The sequence below is a fragment of the Salvelinus alpinus genome, chromosome 6 (assembly GCF_045679555.1).
Source record: "Salvelinus alpinus chromosome 6, SLU_Salpinus.1, whole genome shotgun sequence".
Lineage (NCBI taxonomy): Eukaryota > Metazoa > Chordata > Actinopteri > Salmoniformes > Salmonidae > Salvelinus > Salvelinus alpinus.
In genome coordinates this window covers 30,121,062-30,143,463 of record NC_092091.1, presented here as the reverse complement: position 1 = coordinate 30,143,463, position 22,402 = coordinate 30,121,062, and the positions used below count along the sequence as shown (strand labels likewise).

Here is a 22,402-nt window from a genome sequence, read left to right as displayed (position 1 = left end):
TCTCATTTCTATATGTTGAGCACACATCGATTCCTTTCTTTTTTCATCCAAACTGCAAAAATCAAAACATCAAATGAATTCAACAATAATTAAATATACACTCATGTTATCCAATATAGCTGTCAGTTGGTTGTGCTAAATTATCCTTCTACCCTTTGTTTACTTAAGGATCAACACTATACCAGCCTTAAAGTCAATAGTGTCACAATGCTTTAAAATGGAAACGGCATCTGGAGACAAACATTAAAATAGAATGTTACAGAGCCATAGGAAAGCATCAGTAGGCCTATCGTATGGTATTTATACACTATTTTGAGGTGAAACGGTGCTTATCAAGAGTTGAGAAATAACCTACAATACTGGACCACGGCTTGAAAAAGACTTGAAAAAACTAGCTACAAAGTCCTAGTCTAGCTACAAGAGTAACAACATTTTCACTTTCTCGCACAGCCACTCCAAGTGAGAAAATGGTCTCGCCTTCTTGCCAATGGCATGTACAGTCCTAAACAGTATCTTCGTGCTGGTCTGCTCTGACATTGCCAATAGCGCCTTCACAGAGGGTGTCAAGAGGGGAGGCTCCGATTTGCCTACGTGTCTGTGTCCTGGGCTCAATGTGACACTTGCTGTGTTCATGGTTGTTGGTTGTTCACGATTGTTCTCCAGCTTCATCGTTTTATTTCCAATGACAAATTAGTTGTTTCTGCTTTTATTTTTTGCGTGCTGGCGACACAGATGCACTCATCACCACAGCCTCAGCATCATACTGTAGCCAGCCTCTTGAAACTCCTTTATCTCCAAACCTCCGTTTCTCTCACAACTTTCTTTTTTTCATGTGATTCGTCCTCCTTCGAGGTCGGTGGGTTTTCGTTTCAAAGGTTGGCTTACTCCAGGTAAATGTCGCCACATAACAGCTACTTAATGAACGGTAGCTAGCAGCAGACCTGTGGCAAGTGAGCATTGTCGAGTAGCTGATGTCCCGTACGGTAAACAGTGCTGCGAAACTAGGAGCACTAGAGACTGTCTGTGGCTGGAAAACATGAGTCATTTCCTTCGAGCCATCATGCCAGATATTTTATTACATGACTAATTTGGTACAAGCAAATCAAAATATTTTATATTTGAGATTCTATAAAGTAGCCACTCTTTTCCTTGATGAAAGCATTGCATACACTTGACTTTCTCTCAACCAGCTTCATGAGGTAGTCACCTGGAATGAATTTCAAGTAACAGGTGTGCCTTGTTAAAAGTTCATTTGTGGAATTCCTTTCCTTCTTAATGCATTTGAGCCAATCAGTTGAGTTGTGACAAGGTAGGGGTGGTATACAGAAGATAGCCCTATTTGGTAAAAGACCAAGTCCATATTATGGCAAGAACAGCTCAAATAAACAAAGAGCAGTCCATCATTACTTTAAGACATGAAGGTCAGTCAATCCGGAAACTTTCAAGCACTTTTAAAGTTTCTTCAAGTGCTGTCGCAAAAACCATCAAGTGCTATGATGAAACTGGCTCTCATGAGGACCGCCACAGGAAAGGAAGACCCAGAGTTACCTCTGCCGCAGAGGATAAGTTCATTAGAGTTACCGGTCTCACTTACAGCCCAAATAAGTGCTTCAGAGTTCAAGTAAGACACATCTCAACATCAACTGTTCAGGGGAGACTGTGTGAATCAGGCCTTCATGGTTGAATTGCTGCAAAGAAACCAATACTAAAGGATACTAATAAGGAGAGACTTGCTTGGGCCAAGAAACATGATTAATGGACATTAGACCGATGAAAATCTGTCCTTTTGGTCTGATGAGTCCAAATGTGAGATTTTTGGTTCCAACCGCTGTGTCTTTGTGAGATGCCGAGTAGGTGAATGGATGATCTCCGCATGTGTGGTTTCTACCGTGAAGCATGGAGGTGGTGTGGTGGTGCTTTGCTGGTGACACTGTCTGTGATTATTATTTAGAATTCAAGGCACACTTAACCAGAACGGCTACCACAGCCATCTGCAACAATCTGGTTTGCGCTTAGTGGGGCTCATTTGTTTTTCAAAAGGACAATGACCTAACACACCTCCAGGCTGTGTAAGGGATATTTGACCAAGAAGCATAGTGGTGGAGTGCTGCATCAGATGACCTGGCCTCCACAATCACCCAACCTGGTTTGGGATAAGTTGGACCGCAGAGTGAAGGAAAAGCAGCCCAACAAGTGCTCAGCAAATGTGGGAACTCCTTCAAGACTGTTGGAAAAGCATTCCAGGTGACTACCTTGTGAAGCTGGTTGAGAGAATGCAAAGCTGTCATCAAGGCAAAGGGTGGCTACTTTGAAGAATATAAAATATATTTTGATGTAACACTTTTTTGGTTACTACATTATTCCATATGTGTTATTTCATCGTTTTGGTGTCTTCACTATTATTCTACAATGTAGAAAATAGTAAAAATAAAGAAAAACCCTTCAATGTTTTTGACTGGTATTGTATAAGGTAAGGAAGAGTAGTGTTCTGGAGAGACGAGGGTGTGTGGGTGAATAGCACATGGAAGTTTGGAGGGATTGATTTGTTTTTATTGAACCTTTTATTTAACTAGACTTTCTCCCAGCGACCGCCGCCTTTTCTCGTCTTTTTCTCTCCTGTATAAACTCTGAGCTGTTTTCTCTCCTATCCTGCTGCACTCCTCCTCTCAGCACTTAGACTGTTTACCACAGCTAGCTCTAAACCAGCCACTCTCTCATCCGTGTGTCTTTCCCTGTGTGCATGCGCGTCTGATATCCGAGTGGGCTGTGTGTAGGAGGGAGATCTCTACCGGCAGTGCAGTATCAATGTTCATTCTGTACATTGTGTACGTCTATCTAATGTTTAGAGGTAATACACACACACACACACACACACACACACACACACACACACACACACACACACACACACAGAGAACCATCCAGTCATCTCATCCTGCTCCCTTATCGCTTCTAAATATATCTGTATATTTATATTGTACGTGTTAGTTGATATACCTTTAGTCACCCACCCTTCCCTGAAGCTGTTGAAGCACTGTCCACATTAACTACACAGCTATAGGCCTGTCTATTGATCCACGAGATTATACACAAGTCTTTCTCTCGCTCTCTCTTTTACCTTGTCAGCTCGGGGATTCAATCCAGCAACCTTTCAGTCACTGGCCCAATTCTCTTACGACTAGGCTACCTGGCGCCCCAAGGCTACCTGCTGCCCCAGTAGAAGGTCAACTTTTCTGTAGTAGAAGATGTAGGCTATGTATAGTACAGGTAAATATTGTAGTATGGTATACAATATAGACCTCGATCTCTGTATAAGGGATGTATAAGGGAGTGTTTTATGAGTTATTGTTCCCCTGCTGTGCCCTCTGACGCGTACATACACTGACGGACGGACACACACTGTGGATTTTCCTATCAGCTCTCATTAGATCACATGACTGCATCGGTGCGTCTGTCTCCTGGCGAGACAGCACTCCGGAGCGACGTTCCCAATGCTGCATTCCCATGGCCTTTGATCCCTGTCTGGCACCGCTGCGCCGCTTTCCACTGTCACGTTCACCTAGTGTGTGTGTGTGTGTGTGTGTGTGTGTGTGTGTGTGTGTGTGTGTATATTTGAGGTGAGCACAGTGCGGATGCGCGTGATGTAGCTTAATTGGCTTGCAAAGTTGGCAATGTGCCTGACAAGTTGTCTGAGTGAGAATGCATTGTATAAGCACTTTTTGACAACTGCTAATGTAAAAAGTAAATTAGATTGATTGTTCTTTACGGCAACAACCTTGGCAAGAGAAGAACCAGGGAGAGGAGAGAGAAGGGTTGTGCCAATCAATTCTTTAGAGGATAGGTGACCATGACAGTAAGGACTTGAGCCACGACAAATGGGTTAACAAACATCAGGTTAACCCTCCTACCTGAGTAACCTGACTATGTCCTAGATACTTTCCCAATCCCTTCAAATACGTCCCAGTCTCTCATCCCTAATTCATTGATTGGAAGAGTTATTTTCTGCCACTATGGTGTTTACAATACAGAGCTGATGAGAGCAGTTGATGTTGATAAGAGTTTGCCAACCACAGGTTTGTTTCCACTCATGTTGGTACCCACGGCAGCAGGCCATGACAGAGTTGCACGCTTACGAACTGTGTGCCCGTGTCACAGCAGCTGCTAATGGCAGAGGCTGACAGAGATATGAACGTCTTCTTGCACATTCAAGGCTGTTTTTGTTTGTTTGTTTTTGTCTGTCGAATAAAATCAAATTTTATTTGTCACATGCGCTGAATACGAGTGTGGACTTTACCGTGAAATGCTTACTTACGAGCCCTTTACCAACAATGCAATTTAAAAAGAAAGAAAATTAACAAATAGATAAAGAAAATAGTAACACAAAATAACACAATAAAATAACAATACCGAGGCTATATACAAGGACTAGTGGTACCGAGTCAGTGTTGTTGCGGTCGGAGGCCGAGCATTTGCCATACCAAGCGGTGATGCAGCCAGTCAGGATGCTCTCGATGGTGCAGCTGTAGAACCTTTTGAGGCTATGAGGGCCCATGCCAAATCTTTTCAGTCTCCTGAGAGGGAATAGGCTTTGCCGTGCCCTCTTGGACTGTGTTGGTGTGTTTGGACCATGATCGGTCCTTAGTGACGTGGACACCCGAGGAACTTGAAGCTCTTGACCGTTTCCACTATAGTCCCGATTTATGGGAATGGGGGTGTGCTCGGCCCTCTGTTTCCAGTAGTCCACGATCAGCTCCTTTTGTCTTGCTGACGTTGATGGAGAGGTTGTTGTCCTGACACCACATTGCCAGCCCTCTGACCACCTCCCTGTAGGCTGTCTCGTCATTTGTGATCAGGCCTACCGCCATCAGCAAACTTAATGATGGCGTTGGAGTGTGTGTGTGGCCACACAGTCGTGGGTGAACAGGAGGGGGACCTGTGTTGAGGGTCAGCAGGAGGATGTGTTGTTGCCTTGTGTTGTTGCCTACCTTCCCCACCTGGGGGTAGTACGTCAAAGTACAGTTGAAGAGGGATGTGTTTAATCCCAGGGTCCTTACTTTAGTGATGAGTTTAGAGGGCACTATGCTGTTGAACGCTGAGCTTTAGTCAATGAACAGCATTCTCACATAGGTGTTCCTTTTGTCCAGATGGGAAAGGGCAGTGGAGTGCATGGAGTGCAATAGAGATTGGGTCATCTGTGGATCATTTTTTTTAATTGAACCTTTATTTTAACCAGGAAACATATTGAGACCTATGTCTCTTTTACAAATGTGCCCTGAATATACTACATAAATATACACATTATACCTAAACATATACACATTCAAATACACAGTCATGGGAAGCACAAATAAAACATCACAAATCACCCAGAAAAACAGTTACATTCCTCCACAAATAAGTCTCCAATAAATACTTTAAATTGCCCAAACGGCACCAGATCATAAAGATGAAATGTATTTTGTTGCAACAATACGGTGCATTAAAACTAAAAGCAGATTTACCAAGCTCAATGCAGACCCTAGGAACCTCGAGGTAACCAGTCCTGTGAACAGGTTAGACAGCTCACGTGTCTATACTTCAACAGCAAATTTAGTTAAAATGGAAGTTTATGAAGTAGGGCCTTGTAAACAAAAAAAGGGGTAATGTAGAGATTCATGGGTTTGTAGCGAAGTACAGCCAACCTTTTGATACAGGATACAGTGATGAGTATGAAACTGTCACTTGTAACAAAACGAAGGGCACTATGGTAGATGGCATCTAAGGTTTAAGAGTAGTAGCAGCTGCACTTTGATAAATAATATCACCATAATCAAAAACAGATAAGGTTGACTGAATAATCTGCTTCCTATTGCTTGGAGAAAGGCACAATCTGTTTCTGTAGAAAAAGCTAACTTTAAATCTTAACTTGTTAACCAGCTCATCTGTTTTTTAAAACGGTAAATCTATATCAATCCAAATGCTGAAGTATTTATATGCAGGTACACGTTCACAAAGGGAGACTCCCTTTGATGGTGTTGATATGAGCCATGACCAGCTTTTCAAAGTATTTCATGGCTACAGATGTGAGTGCTATGGGGCGATAGTCATTTAGACAGGTTAACTTGGCTTTCTTGGGCACAGGGACTATGGTGGTCTGCTTGACGCGTGAGTATTACAGACTGGGTCAGGGAGAGGTTGAAAATGTCAGTGAAGACACTTGCTAGCTGGTCAGCGCATGCTCTGAGTATGCATTCTGGTAATCCGTCTGGCCCTGTGACCTTGTGAATGTTAACCTGTTTAAAGGTCTTACTTACATCGGCTACGGAGAGCGTGATCACACAGTCGTCCGGAACAGCTGGTGCTCTCATGCATGGTTCAGTGTTGCTGGCCTTGACGTGAGCATAGAAGGCATTTAGCTCGTGTCATTGGGCAGCTCCCTTTTGTAATCGGTGATAGTTTGCAAGCCCTGCCACATCCAACGAGCATCGGAGCCGGTGTAGTAGGATTCGATCTTGGTCCTGTGTTGACACTTTGCCTGTTTGATGGCAGCGGGATTTCATTTAAGTGTCCAAATTTGTGTTCTGCTCTTTGAAAGCGGCAACTCCATCCATGGCTTCTGGTTAGGATATGTATGTACGGTCACTGTGGGACTACTTTGTCAATGCACTTATTAATGAAGCCGTTGACTGATGTGGTAAACTCCTCAATGCCGGCAGATGAATTCCGGAACATATTCCAATCTGTGCTAGAGAAACAATCCTGTAGCTTAGCGTGCGCTTAATTGGACCACTTCCGTATTGAGCGCATCACTGGTACTTCCTGTTTGAGTTTTTTCTTATAAGTGCAGAAGGTTAGAATTAGGGTCAGATGGAGGGCGTGGGAGAGCTTTGTATGCGTCTCTGTTTGGTGGAATAGTTTTTTTCCGCCTCTAGTTGCACAAGAGACATGCTGGTAGAAATGAGCTAAACGGATTTCGGTTTCCTTGCATTAAAATCACTGGCCACTTGGAGCGCTGCACCTGGTTAAGTATTTTCTTGTTTGCTTATGGCCCCATTCAGCTCGTTGAGTGTGGTCTTAGTTCCAGCATCAGTTTGTGGTGGTAAATAGACAGCTACAAAAAATATAGATAAACTCTCTTGATAAATAGTGTGGTCTACAGGTTATCATGAGGCATTCTAAGTCAGACGAGCAGAACCTCAAGACTTCCTTAATATTGGAGATCAAGCATCAACTGTTGTTGACCAAAAGAGACAACCCCCCCCCCCCCCTCCCCTCAGTTACCGGACGCAGCTGTTCTGTCCTGCCGATGTATAGAAAAAACAGCTAGATTTATATTTTTCATGGCTTTGTTTAGCCACGACTCAGTGAAACATATTTCAGTTCTTCAGATCACGTTGATAGGATAGGCTCGAACGGAGCTCATCCAGTTTATTTACCAGTGATTCCACGTTCGCCAAGAGAACGGAGGGTAATGGCAACTTATCCACTCGCCGTCGCAGTCTCGTTTGATATCCCGCATGCCAACCCCTATAGCGCCTCCTCTGCCGAGTGACGGGGATTTGGGCCTGGTCTGCGATTAGCATTATGTCCTGGTCTGCGATTAGCATTATGTCCTGGTCTGCGAATTAGCATTATGTCCTGGTCTGGGATTAGCATTATGTCCTGGTCTGGGATTAGTCATTTCTGGTTTGATGTCCAGAAGCTCTTTTCTGTATATGAAACAATTGCCAAAACATGATGTATTAACAAAGTTAGAATCAGCGCAAAAAACACACACAAAATAGCACAATTGGCCAGGAGCCCGTAAAACGGTGGCCGTCCCCTCCGGCGCCATTATGTCTGTCACTCCAATGGGTTTAGTAGCCTAAGTGCTGTTAGCATGGTACTGTAGTGTTGGCATGGGGCAGTTCCTGACGGAGCAGCTCTGAGTAATACAGAAGGCTATACAGTCAAGTTTATTGTTGTTGTTTCTGACTGTACCAGGTAGAAGTTGCTTTTAGCCACAGATCTAGGAACAGCCTATTCTACCCAATCCTAAACATTAAAGAGCTGTTCTGGGAGAGACTGGCCCTGTGATCTCTCACACTGTCACGCAACATATACAACTTTCTGGAGATAGTTATGGCTAAGAACAAAATAACTGTTATTTGGTGACATTAGGTGTGTGTGTGGTACAATGTATTTTAGTAATGCATGCAGTAGGCTAATTGTGGATCTGTGCTATACGGTCTGCCTGCAATGTAAGTTTATTGTGAGTCAAATAAGTATTGTTTGAGCTTCATTCTGTTGCAGTGTGGTTTTGCAAGTCAATAACAAAGATGGTTTGGTGTGGGATTACTCTCTCTCAGCCTACACGCACCTCCTTTCCCTGGTCCTGATGCTGAAGCGTTTACTGCATTACAGCCTGCTGTGGGCCAGGACGTTAGAGACATTGAGGGGTGTGCTCGGTGTTCTGCTCTCTGACTGACTGAAACGTATCTGCCTAATGCACTGTGGTAACATACTGCTCTGCTGCAGGGGCTTAACCTAACCCCCTCTGTGTGACATCATGAGTCACGACCCGGAACTGCTCACTAACACACCACACACACCAGAGCAGCTCTTGTTGTTAAACTAGTCGTTGGATGGATTTGTACCACAGTAGCAGAGATGAATCACTGATAGAACACAGTGATCAAGTAGATTTGTGGATCAGGTACAGTGTGTGCTCTTGCAATACAGAACACAGTAGCTACGGTAGTGATCCCCTGTGGCTCAGTTGGTAGAGCATGGCGCTTGCAATGTGCAGTACTCATTTCTGCCACTACAGCTGGTAGATGATGTTTCAGACCCGCTAGCTGTTGCAGAACCTAGCAGTATCTACAGCCAAAACAGTGAAAATCCCCATATTTTGGGGATGCCCTCCTCCTCTAGCTCCAGCTGCCCTCCAAGTGATGCTCCGGTGAAGGAGATTATGTGGGATGAGCGGGCTTTGCAACTGCTATCCGGTGTTATTTATATCAAATCACTGGTAAAAACACATACAGAACCATACAGTATACGCACACAACAACACACACACACACACACACACACACACACACACACACACACACACACACACACACACACACACACACACACACACAGTGCTTGGTCTGTTAAGAGCTCTGCCCCCCTTGTGCGCAGACGGAATCTTTTTGTCTGCTTGGCCGTGGCTCTGCCCTACTTTAACAGCCCTGCTGGCATACTGCCTGGCCTGCACTCACTGTGGCCTGCACACGTGTCTCTCTCTACCTCTCTCTCGTTCTCTGTCTCTACCTCTCTCTCTCTTTACCTCTGTGTAGCTTTCTGTCTACCTCTCGATTACTAAAACGTTATCCTTTCTGTTTCTACCTCTAATTCTCTCTCCTGTTTGTCTTCGACTGTTGCTGGTTTAGTAGATGTGCTATATTGAGTATTAGTTTGGTTTTGATCTTTAATACGTACCTGAGCTCAGGAAGAAACAGCTGGACTCATGACCTTTTTGAACGTCTCAGTCTCTGTCCAAGTGTCCATGCATTTGGTGTCTCTAGGCATTGGAGACTTGGCAGTGATGGAGGTAAGATCCTTTGTCATCTACGTTTGGTGTCCAATGAGGGAGAAAGTGGGAAAATATGGTTTGTTAATAGAAATGCCACCAACTTACATTGTAGTGGTGTTCTCTACCGTCTCTACTTTGATGCTCCTCTCAGCACCACTCCCTCCCTGCCTACCTCGTACAACCCACTGAACCCAGAGAGTCCACCATCTCTAATCTGAGATCCAACTGCCGGCATCACAAGACTCCTCTCCAACCTCAGGGCCACACACACACATTGTTCTATTAACAGAACATTTTCAAATGGCATCAGCCTTCAGACCTCGGGCTAATAACTATGTTATTCATTATGGATGCTGTATGACTTCCAATTTTAGTAACTGTCTTTCTCTAATATGGTATTCAGATAAATGTTAGCTAACAATGGCAGAACTAGATGTCTAAATGTACAAAAATGATTTGTAGCATTGGTGCGCCCAACTTTAACAAGTTAGCACAACGTTACATTTATGAGCACCAGAGTTGTTTTTATTTTTAGCGTTTGAGATATAGCCTAAATTAATTCTAGATACTTCTGAAACAAGCGAGTAACCCTATAAATACGTTTATTTATTATAAAAAGCTAAAATGTTGATACAAATAACTGTCATTCAAATATAATGACAAAGAAATTTGTGGAAAATTAAGTTTCCACATGATGTAAAAGCACTATTTCCCTATTGATATCATAGACATTAAAACCAGTAGGTAGTGATCGAGCTGACGTCATCCACATATTCCTATGGAAAACGCCTGATGGTGCAGGAAGCCGGAAGAATTTGAAGCGCGCCAAAATATTGCGAAGGATCATGGTGAAAGTGGCTGTAACTAGCGACGGATCATGGTTGATGTAGTGATTTTCATCCTGCCCGAGAAAGTCAACCGGGAGCCTCTTCATAGCCTGCTGGCCCGTGATTGGTCTGTGTCAGCACGTGGTCCTGTGTGACGACAAATGTAGTAGTCAGAATTGATCGCAATTTAATTAAATATCTCGATTTGCAGGGAACTTTTACAATTCACAGTGGGGATGGAAGTTGATCATAGCAACAACATTTTTTACCCAAAACTGCGTAAAAATAAAAATGGGCCGTTCTGGCAATCGGAATTTACTTACGCTTTCTAGGGCAGACTAGGGTTTTTGACACGACTAGGTTGCTACGTAGTAGCCGACCAGCAGAGCTTGTGACTTCATGCTCCAGACCCGACAGTGGGGGCCTGGTTGAGATGCATTACATTGAACACTGTCTCTTTTTAAGAGCGTCACGTTTGCCATGATGACATGCAGGAGATCTGCCATTCATTCATTGCTATGATCATTGATCTCCTGAAGAAGCTGTCCCTTTTCCTCTCATTCTGTTCCCCAAATGTTTGGATATAGCCTACTGTTAAATTTACCAGGTTGTTGGCTAGCTAGCTAATGAGGTAACAAACATGACTGAACAAGGTGTTAAACTAGTGGTTTATGGCCTGCGAATAGTTTTAGAACAGCCCGCGACATGGTTTATCAATGAAAAATGCGACCTTCCCAATCCGCAACATGAAGAAAAAACAATTGGGAGGATATGCGATCAGAATGGTTGTGCTTTAGAGCCCTGGACGTTAAGTGCTCTGGAGGCTGAATGGTTCTGCTGCAGCTCTTCTGGTTCTTCTGTTAACTAAAACCAATTAACCATTTAAAACCCATTTGAAACTCCTACAGCAGCATCATAACCCAACCCATTACAGGCCAAAAAGTGTTACCATCCACCCAGCGACCTGTCAGTCGGTCTCCATGATGTACTTCATCCACAACCTGAAATAACAGCAACACTGTTTTCTGCCAACTGCCTCACTGCCAGCTAGTGGATGATCTATTCTCCCTCCTCTCCTTCCCTGTTATATTCACTTCTCTCCACCTTCTCCACCTACCTGCTAACTGGTGAGTCCCTGTTCCCTCCCTCTCTCTCTTGCTCACTCTCTCTTTCTCTGCTGACCCTATCAAATGAGAATAGGGGTGGTTGTATCAGTAGTAATGAGGTTAGCTGTGAGTAGAAAGGTCCTGACATATTTCATGCTATAGTTAGCTGTGGGTCATTTTAACACTCTTAATTAAGAGCTATCAGATGAAGGTGTTTAGTGTGCAGCTAGTTAGGCCACGCAGGACCTGCACCGAGCTACACCAGGCTACTGGGACTGCCTTGCATCACCGTCAGCAGCACCTGAGTTAGTTACTGGCTACCAAGGATCTGTCTTTGGGTTTGGAAACCTGTGCTTATGTGAGCGTTGTCATGCAGTGAGGTGTGTGTGTGTGTGTGTGTGTGTGTGTGTGTGTGTGTGTGTGTGTGTGTGTGTGTGTGTGTGTGTGTGTGTGTGTGTGTGTGTGTGTGTGTGTGTGTGTGTGTGTGTGTGTGTGTGTGTGTGTGTGTGTGTGTGTGTGTGTGTGTGTGTGTGTGTGTGTGTGTGTAGACAGACCAGAGGGAGGAAAGTCAGTGCAGTGGTCGTATACCTTCATCAGACACGCTGGCAGGTTTCTCATTCAAGTCAGAACTGGGAATAAAAGTCTAGCCAGTATTCATAAAGGAACCATTGAGTCCAGACGCACTGTCCCTGACTGAAACAGACCTAACTGGACAGGGTCAGAGAAATGTGGTGCTGGTGTTGGATGGGAAAGTCCGGGTAAGGAGAGGTCAAATAAAGCATGGATTGTTATCTTAACGCAGGACCATTTAGCCTCCCTCCACATCCTATCTCTATTGTTATGGTGGACACAGGCTTTGGTGTCGCTGTGTTTTCAGTGCAGTCTGTTGGCTAGGTCCTGTACTACTGTCTCTCCCTTTGGCCCTTTTGTGTGGCTCTAAACCTAACAGGAAATGTCAGGGGATTTGGCTGGCCATAACCATAGCTTTAACTGGTGTTTTGTGTGTGTATTAGGCAGACGGAAAGAGAGGGAGAGAGAACGGGAGAATATTTGTTAGCCAGACATGCTCCGTGCATCGAGGCGAGCAGATCAGATTATCTGCAGTGAGTCACAGGCAGTGAGTCTGCTCAACCATGATGCCAAACCCTCTGAACGATGTGTCTGCCTTTTGTCCCAATGTGACACTAGGGGCCCGGAGTTTATCAGGGTCCAATCCCAAATCAACTCTTATTGCATCTCAATAGTCTAAAGTAGCTTCCTGTTCCGGCTCCTCTCCTTCATCTGCACTGAACTGGAAGAACTGCACCGGTTCCTAGTGGGAGCTGGTCATTCACCATATTATTTGTCCTCTAATCTCAAATCATTTCTGCAGTAGTTCCACACCCCGCTTTGTGTTCTCTCCACCATAAGCTCTCTGTCTGTATGAGATGTGGTAAGGTTTAGATCTGCCTGTTGTGAAGAGTAGAAAACAGAGAGAGGGGGAAGAAAAGAGATGGCGGAAGTAGGCTAGAAGAAGCGCTGAGTCAGTGTAATGCCTGAGGCTCTTCCCTCTTTACCGACATTGACGGACTACAGGAACAGAAATCCCTTTTCTCCTCTCGCTCCCCCTCTCTGGTCTCTTCTCTCATTCCTCTCCCATCTCTGGTCTGTCACTTTCCCTGCTCAGGGGTGTAGTTTCCCCTAGATATAGGATCATGTTTCCCTCCCCAATCCTAAATGTAACCATTAGTGGGGGAAAATGCGAAACTGACCCTAGATCAGCGTGTAGGGGCAACTTTCCCCTGCAACTCTTTCCCTGCCTGTGCCTCCCCCCCCCACCCCTCCACTCCTTATATAACTAACAGAACTAGGTCACATACATTCCTCCCCAAAGCTGCTCCTTCAAGCAAAGGTTACTTCCTTTTCTTTCTCTAAGAGTAGGAATGTGCGCCAACACTCTGCTCTTTTTTCATGTGTCAACACTCGGCTCTCTTTACAAGTAGCGTTACAGAAGAGGACAGGGAGGGTAGTTTCTAACTGGGTCATAACTTCCTACTTTGTATTCACAGAAGTGTTTCTCACTCCTGTAACATACAATATATAGTTACTTTACTTCTAGTTCTACCATGCGTCTGTGCGTTGAGGAGTTTTGAAGTAATGGGGGGGGGGTGCAGTGCTGACAGACAGGTGTCCCCACAACCAGACTAGAAGCTTTTATGCACACCTGGCCTCCTCAGTAGTCAGTCAGCCTCCCTGTCAAACTGAACTGGTTTCAACACTGTATCATTCACACATTGTGTAGAGAAGAGCCTTGCCCACACTAGTGTCGTTTGCTGTATTGGAGGATCAGGCTCTAGTCTAGGAGCTAGTACAACACCCACCCCTACACAGAAACCCAGTGGTAAACAGAACTGTCAATCATCTTGTGGTTCCTGTCCAGGAGTTCCTCAGACATGTTGTGACAAACACTCCTGCCTTCACCTCTATCTTTACCGTGGCAGAAGTCTGTTTAGTCACGAGGTGTACCCTAAACTATAGGCCTATGTAGCTAGGTGTAGACGTCTATTCGCTGTATGGCTAAGGGCTACGTCCGGGTATATGGCAGAGCCTACAGTTCAATGGGTTTGTAAGGTGACCTTCTACCCACTACTAGCCCCCTCATGGTGATGTTACCTCGTGTGGTATTTCACTAGTCGTTGAGTTTGAATAAAGTGGAAAAAGACCAATTCCAAATCAACCCCCGATTGGCTAGGTGTAATTTGTGTAATTTATTACTCATACTTCTCAGATCCTCTTGGGCAATTCCGCAGGAGTGGAAAATAGTTTTGGTATCTCAGGTTGTTCTAGCAATTCTCACATCGAAACTTAATTGCGAGGAAGAATGTTTTAAATTCTTTTTACATTTTGTATCACAAACCATTTTCTAGAAAATCATGATGAAAGTGGCTGTTACGGGCCCTTTCTAGACCTATACATGCCTCCTGTAAGACCCTATGATATAGATAACATCTTTTGATTTGGTAAATTTTGAGAGACAAAAACGATTTATACATTTTCATGATGTAACTGAAATCGTGAAAATACATTTTGTTTTGCCTACTTATAGGCCTGTCAACTTACAGTATACCCCCACCCCCTGGTCGTACATCTGCCTTTCTCTCTCGTGTATGTGACATTTGAATGTGTACATTGTTCAAAGCCATGGCTGCATCCACCGCAGGGTTCATATTATGCTCTGGATCGGTATAGGCTGCCTCTCACATTACCCACACTGCCACATCGCATCTCTCTAGATGATAGATCTGGGGAGGGCTGGGTGTATGCAGGTACAAGGTGTTGCCGCTATATGAATAGGCCCTCATTGCAACCCCAGCAGGACTGGAGGCTTGGATGATGAGATGCCTGCATCATGTGTTCTGTATCCAAGGAGGATGTAGCAATGATGTGTTCATCAGTCTAGGTCAGGATAAATAGAGTGACATTACAGACCTATGTTCTACATACTGATATTATATACTGTGTGGGTTTGAGTGATCCCCTATAGACTTGCCAGTTGACAGGGTGTTAACGTGTGTGTGTCCAGCTCTGACCTGACATTGATGTTTGAGTGGTCAAGCAGAAGCTCTCGGGTTTCAGAGACGGGTGGGAGGTGAATATTGCAGCGTCCCGTTGTTGTTTAGATCCATACTGGTCTTCAAACAGGCCGGGAGAAAGTGTTCATCATGTAACAAACATTCAAATGTTAAATACTGATTTTTAAAAAGTGAACCTATTCAGGCAGCCCCATGTCCATTGGTCCCTACACACATAAACCGCCGGGGACCCTCCCTCTTCTCCCGCCACATCACCTCAGCCTTTACCCCTCACTGGGCCCACAGGTCAAGTCCACTGATGCGTAGTAACAACAATGATGAACCTGGCTTATAAACACAGGACACTTGTGAAACGTGAGATCATGTTCATATGTTGAGCCACAGGTACCCCAGTCGTAATGTGTGTTTCTGACTGCGTCTCTGTGTGTGTGTGTGTGTTCCAGGTACCCCAGTCGTAATGTGTGTTTCTGACTGCGTCTCTGTGTGTTCCAGGTACCCCAGTCGTAATGTGTGTTTCTGACTGCGTCTCTGTGTGTTCCAGGTACCCCAGTCGTAATGTGTGTTTCTGACTGCGTCTCTGTGTGTTCCAGGTACCCCAGTCGTAATGTGTGTTTCTGACTGCGTCTCTGTGTGTTCCAGGTACCCCAGTCGTAATGTGTGTTTCTGACTGCGTCTCTGTGTGTTCCAGGTACCCCAGTCGTAATGTGTGTTTCTGACTGCGTCTCTGTGTGTGTGTTCCAGGTACCCCAGTCGTAATGTGTGTTGTTCAGAGCACAGCTCGTCAGCTCCAGGTGTGTCTAGTGGCGAAAGCAGCCTCCCAGAGCATCATTATGAGCTGTACCACAGGACTGACCGCAAGGTGAGGAGATGGCTGAAGCACAGACAGACTGGACCGTCAGGCTAATAAACCACTACAGACTTATTGTTTGTCTATGGGCTTTCAGACACAAAGCAAACATATGATCGAATCAAATTTGATTGGTCACAACTGGTGTACACCTTACTGTGAAATGCTTACTTACAAGCCCTTAATAGAGTTAAAATATTTACTAAATAAATAAAAAGTAACACAATAAAATAATAATAATGAGGCTTCATACAGGGGGTACCGGTACCGAGTCACTGTGTGGTGTTACAGGTTAGTTGAGGTAATTTGTACATGTGGGGGGTGGTCAATCTAATAGTCCGGGTGGCTGTTTGATTAATTGTTCAGCAGTCTTATGGCTTGGGGGTAGAAGCTGTTACGGAGCCTTTTGGACCTAGACTTGACCTATGATACTGTTAGACCAGAGTTGAACAATTGTTTATTTGCACCATGAGCCATCTAAAGCATGTGTTTTCCTACCCTACAAAGCCATGAGTTAAGAGAGGGGAGGGGGGTGTTAATGGGCCATGCATGACCCGCGCTAAAAGACGGGTAGGAGGCGAGGCCGTACTGAGTGTGGGAGTTCGCCCAGGTAGAGAGGGAGTGGTGAGTGTGTGTGGGGCCGTATATTTTCTTAACCTATGGCTAGAGGTGAGGAAAGGGGGGGTTGTTATGTAAGACTTACCATTAGTTGTTATTGTGCAATAGACTTTCCCCCCAGACCCCACTATGCCCCACTATTCCTCACGCAGTGTTTCTCTTCACAGCATTAGCCACTTTAAGACTAATCCCTCTTAAAGTGTTTTAGCCCATATCCACACAGCTCAGAACTGGCAGTCTGAGGGAGAGGGGTGAGGAGGGCTGCTGTGTTAACCCAAATGTAGTCCTTCGTGGCCATGAACTGGTCTGCTGTGAGCTGGTCGTGTGTGTGTGTGTGTGTGTGTGTGTGTGTGTCCATAGCAATCAGACATACTGTCAGTCCATTTATAGAACAGTCTCTTGTTCTGTCCCTCAGTATAACAAAGTAACTTACTGTTTCTCAACCTGAGATGCTAATTCCCGTGTTTCTGGTGTTCCTCAGACTCTTTATCATTCTCTGTCATGTCTTACGGAGTGTTGGGTTGCAGTTTGAAATACTTGCTACGCCAGACGTTAATAGTTACATGCATGAGGAATGTATATGGTGGGCTGAATGGCGGTTTGATAAGAAGTATAGACCTAGAAAGTTACTAAGTAAGGGAGAAGGCAATCACTTGGTTGCCGTCACTGATACGGTTGGTTAGCTGTGGATTAGTGTGCGCCAAGGTCTGGTCAGATGAAGGTGAAGGAACAGTTTATCACTTAACTTCCTGCCTAGCGACAAAGATGTAGCGTTTAGAGGAGCAAGGAGGAGACTCGGCCTAAAGGAGGGTATAAATACTTGTGCTGGTCTTTGTCATTTTCAGCTGTTTGACCCAGTGGGTGAATAAACTTGGTTTGAGCTCTTCATAGTCGTCCATGAGTTTTACTGTTTATGTAGAACCTAACAGGTGTAACAGGCTAGTCTACTTCAGTTTACTGGAGTTTCTGTGGACCTCAAACTTCCTCTTCCGTGTGTGTGCGCGCACGCACGTGTTCTAACGGTGTGTGTGACTGTTCCCTAGGAGGAGGAGTCGTCGAGGACACACACACACACCTACGACGTGGAACTGGAGACAACGAGGGCTACACTAGAGGAGCCCAACACACACAACACTGAACAGGTAACAGAGACACAAACACCACACACACACACACACACACACGCGTGCAATGAGAATTGAATAGGTGTGTGTTTTCCAGACTGTGAATCAGGAGGAGCCGGTGGTGGTCTGGTCTGCCCCAGAACCACACCTGGATCCTGAACCCCCCGCTGCTGAGCCTCACTCACACAACACACACATCCACACAGACCCAGAGCCCGATACACAACCCACTCCCCTCCAGAACCAGGCACCTGCACCCTCATCCCCCTCCACCCCACCGCTCAGCGACGACCCAACCCAGGGACAGGCCTCCACAGACCACACAGGCCCAGTCGAGACCCCCAGAGATGCACCGGCAGACCCCAGCCCAGCCCCCTCTACAGAAGACCCCCAACACACACCTACCTCTTACATCCCTGCTCCAGCCCCATCCAGGTAAGATGAGAACTGTGTATTGTACGCATGATGTGTATGAGACGTGATGTCTGTTTATACAGCAGAATTATGTGTCCAAGACCATTTTTGTCCTTGGGATCAATAACGTACTTATCGTAAGAGGCGTCATTCAGTCTACCACTGTGATGTAGATCCATTTATCTAACTGGTATTCCCTTTCAGCTGCATTTGTTGTTTTACATTTTTCGTATATTGATATTTTTCTTATTGACTTGACTTTTTTCCCCCTTCTCAATCTTGGGGGCCCCCGCTGCCCCTCGCTATACACCGTTTACTGCTGTAAACCTGCAGTTAACTTTGTGCACTGGTTCCTTCGTCAATTAACCTATCTGAACCTGGACTAAAAGTTGGACTGGACTTGGTGGGAATAAGTGGAAATGTTGGTTGTCTGCTAAACTGGACCTCTGGACAGATGGGGATTGCCAGACCTGATCAGATCAGGTGTCATTGGATCCTTGGATGGTTCTGCCAGGGGGTTTACTGGCTAGTTTAGCGCTCTTTGTCGGACCTACTCAAAATGGCTGCCAAGATGTGGACACTTGCCTTTTACAATGAACATTTGACTCACCACAGCCTGGGCTGGAGGAGGCTTACCATTCCAAAGACACCCCCCCAACCGCATCCCCTTTTCTCTCTCTCCCCCATCCCTCTCTTTCTCCTTCTCCCCACCCCATCTGTCCTCTATCGCCCTCTCCCTCCCTCCTTGGGGCTCTTCCATAAATGGCATGTCCTTTCTTTCCCTCAGTTCAATAGTTGCCAGATCTGATCCCGCGGTAGAGGATTCCCCTGTAGAAGTTGCCCGTGCTGAAGCCGATCCCTCTTTAGAGGTTGCCAGTGCTGGATCTAATTCCTCTCTAGAGGGCAATGTTTTTGCTGATTTCTCTGGCTCTCAGTGTGGGATGATTCCCCACAACCTGGCAACCCAAACCCCTCCTTTTGGCAGCCCGCCCACGAGGTGAGTACAGAGTTTGAATTGAACCAATCAGAAAGCAGAAACAGGTAAACAACCATGCAGGTAACCAATCGGATGCCAGACACTCCTCTCCGCTAAACTCAAACAACGACCGGTGGCCTTGTTCTCCTTTATTCGTCTCTTATTTTGTTTTCTTAGTTTTTTTGCTTCTTTTCTGCTGTTGTTCATTACGGACAAACACACTGTTGATGGCATGGAACATGAATGGAAGGAATGTTATTGAAAGAAAATATTTTGTTTGCGTGCATCCAGACTGTGCATTAAATGTTGTTTTTCTCCCTTCATCCCCTCCCTCTTGTCTCTCCTCCCTCTCCGTCTTTCTCTCTCCCTCTCCTCTTTCCATAGTGCTGATGATGACTCTGTAGAGAGCCAGTCAGAACAGGGTCAAAGTCAGGTTGCTCCAGGTTCTGATGCTGATGTCCAGACGTCTCTCAGCCCAGAAGACCCAGACCAGGGCCTACCAGAGCTGAACCAGGGGGGAAACACATCCCACAGGCACCAAGACACACACCAAGACCAGCAGGTGAGAGGGAGTCCCACAACCTAGTCCCCACGCTGGTAATGTTATAGAGAATTTACTGTTATTTCTGCCACTGACTGTAAGTGTAATGAGGAGTGTAGAGGTTTGCGTGTGAACATTGAGGACTGGGGCTACACATGGCTTGGCTGCCAGTCCTCTGAGTTGTTTCATTAATGTTTAATTCAATTATTGAACCCTCTGCCTTTCTCCTACTGTAGGGAGGGAGGGAGGGGGAGAGAGAGAGTGTGGATGGGAGTGAGTGAGAGAGAATGAGAGAAGCCCTGTCCAAGCCAGTATTGGTGCAGAGCTGGTCTGTTTTCCAACCGGATTGGCTGCAGACACACAGCTCTACTGGATTGGCTCTGTGTGTAAGAGGCTTTGTTGACCGTTCTGGGGTCTTTATAAAGGAATGATGTATATCAATTACAGCTCACTGTGTGTGTGTGTGTATAACATGTCTGTGTAACGTGTGGGTCTCTATACCTGACAAGGCAGTGGATGAGGCAGTGGATGCCAGTGGTAAGGAGACGGACCCCTCAGTGCCCAGTAAGGAGGACATCCCAACCTTCGACGAGTGGAAGAAACAAGTCATGGAGGTGGAGAAGGAGAAGAGTAAGAAACACACACAGGGACACGTTCCCCTCATTAACATCGTGTTCAGGAGAAGCTCAGTGACCGTGAATGATGCTGTTTCGATACAGTAATTTTTCAGACAAATGTGTGCAGAGGCCTTGCATGGAAATCTCTGTCCTCCTTTCAAGTCCCTCCTCTCCTATCTCCCTTCCCTCCATCTTACTCCTTCCCTCTCTCTGTTTCTCTCCCTTACCTTTCATTCTTGCACCTCTTCCCTCTCTCCCTCCTCTCTCTGACTGAGGGAATTATGGGTATTGCAGTGTGTGTGTGTGTGTGTTGCGTAATCTATCACTCTCTTCGTCCTCTTAGGCAGCACTCTTTTTCCACCATCACTAATGGCCCAGTCTACAGGAGCAGAAGGACACACAGACACACACAGACATCCATGAGTTACACTCTCACACTTACGCTTTCAAACTCAACACACGCCTTAGCACGCCACGTGCACTCACACACATGCTCCCAGATTACACGCATGGGCACCCACACACTGTTAGGTCATAGACAGTGTGGCAGAGTGAGTTAACCCATTGTTTTATTAGCCACAGAGCTAGAAACTGGACCTTATGTAGATCTCCTGTCCTCAGCTTCACCATCAGACAGACAGATGGGGGAACATTTCCCTAGCCCAGAAACCCATCCAAACAACCTTCACATTTTTGGACAGAGAGGGTGACGATGGCACATGATCCAAGAAGAGTTCTGAATAGTACAATTAGTGGTTTCATCTGGAGTTTTCTCATAAACACAGGAAAACACTGACTGAACTGTAATGTTTAAGTTATTGATATTTGAAAAGTTTTGTATTTGGTCAAATATTAATGAATGCCTCCGTTCTAGACATCAGTCTCACATGACCCCTGTGTACCCAACCTGCTCTGTCCTGCGTTAATGCTAACTTGTGTGTGCGAGAGTCGTGGAGTGTACCCAACCTGCTCTGTCCCGCGTTAATGCTAACTTGTGTGTGCGAGACTCGTGGAGTGTACCCAACCTGCTATGTCCTGCGTTAATGCTAACTTGTGTGTGCGAGAGTCGTGGAGTGTACCCAACCTGCTCTGTCCCGCGTTAATGCTAACTTGTGTGTGCGAGAGTCGTGGAGTGTACCCAACCTGCTCTGTCCCGCGTTAATGCTAACTTGTGTGTGCGAGAGTCGTGGAGTGTACCCAACCTGCTCTGTCCCGCGTTAATGCTAACTTGTGTGTGCGAGAGTCGTGGAGTGTACCCAACCTGCTCTGTCCCGCGTTAATGCTAACTTGTGTTAATGCTAACTTGTGTGTCCGAGACTCGTGGAGTGTATGCATACCTGTGCATGTAACATGCCTGCATCCTTGTTTTTTTATTTTCTGAAAACAACCTATGCATTTTAAGGTACACCACGTACGGTGTACAACACACTGTCTCAGCCTGGCCTGCACGCTGATAACCAATAGAGTATAGGATTCAGACTAGGCTACTGATATAGCGACTATAGATTATAGGAATCAGACTAGGCTGCTGATATAGCAATTATAGGAATCAGACTAGGCTGCTGATTTAAACGACAATAGATTATAGGAATCAGACTAGGCTACTGATATAGCGACTATAGATTATAGGAATCAGACTAGGCTACTGATACAGTATCTCTGACAGGTACTGTATCTTCTCTACATGAATGATTGTGTTCTGTACATTAAGATGACCCAGTTTTCCCGGGACTCTCTGGAAAACAGTGGCAATTGCTACTGAGTGGACTATCCTAGCTAAATAAATCAAATGAATGAGTTCCCTTAAGCGTGCGCACACAAACATCCACCACCTAACCCCCCTTTCTCTCACTTCCAGCTCTGTCCCTCCATACCTCCTCCAGTGGCATCCCCCCTGTGAAGAAGGTGCAGAAGAACTTCAAAAACAACTATGCTTCTGTGGAATGTGGAGCTAAGATGCTGTCAGCTAATACAGAGGCTAAGGTAACACACTCACACACACACAACCATGAACTCTTGCGTTTGGAGGACAGGAACAGACTCATATTTGCCATGTCATGCTCTCTCTTGTCCCTCGTTGCCAGAGTACCTCAGCTATCCTCATGGAGAATATGGACCTGTACATGCTGAACCCCTGCAGCAACAAGATTTGGTGAGACACACACACACCTACATTCTAATTTTCTGAACAGTTGTCTGCCCTCTCTCCTTTCTTTTTG

General features: G+C 45.5%; 1 protein-coding gene across 7 annotated transcripts in view; it reads left to right on the top strand.

Annotated features, from left to right (window-relative positions):
• LOC139578525 (SUN domain-containing ossification factor-like) overlaps positions 1–22,402 on the top strand; it is an 81,345-nt gene that overhangs the window by 28,216 nt on the left and 30,727 nt on the right. For 6 of the 7 annotated variants that reach the window (XM_071406238.1, XM_071406239.1, XM_071406236.1 and 3 more), the window contains 8 exons: positions 15,788–15,905; positions 17,555–17,653; positions 17,733–18,070; positions 18,837–19,046; positions 19,410–19,587; positions 20,076–20,196; positions 22,042–22,166; positions 22,268–22,335. In XM_071406238.1, coding sequence (XP_071262339.1) covers positions 15,788–15,905; positions 17,555–17,653; positions 17,733–18,070; positions 18,837–19,046; positions 19,410–19,587; positions 20,076–20,196; positions 22,042–22,166; positions 22,268–22,335 — 1,257 coding nt within the window. The remainder of the gene's footprint in view (positions 1–15,787; positions 15,906–17,554; positions 17,654–17,732; positions 18,071–18,836; positions 19,047–19,409; positions 19,588–20,075; positions 20,197–22,041; positions 22,167–22,267; positions 22,336–22,402) is intronic. The other variant, XM_071406240.1, reaches the window with a different exon arrangement.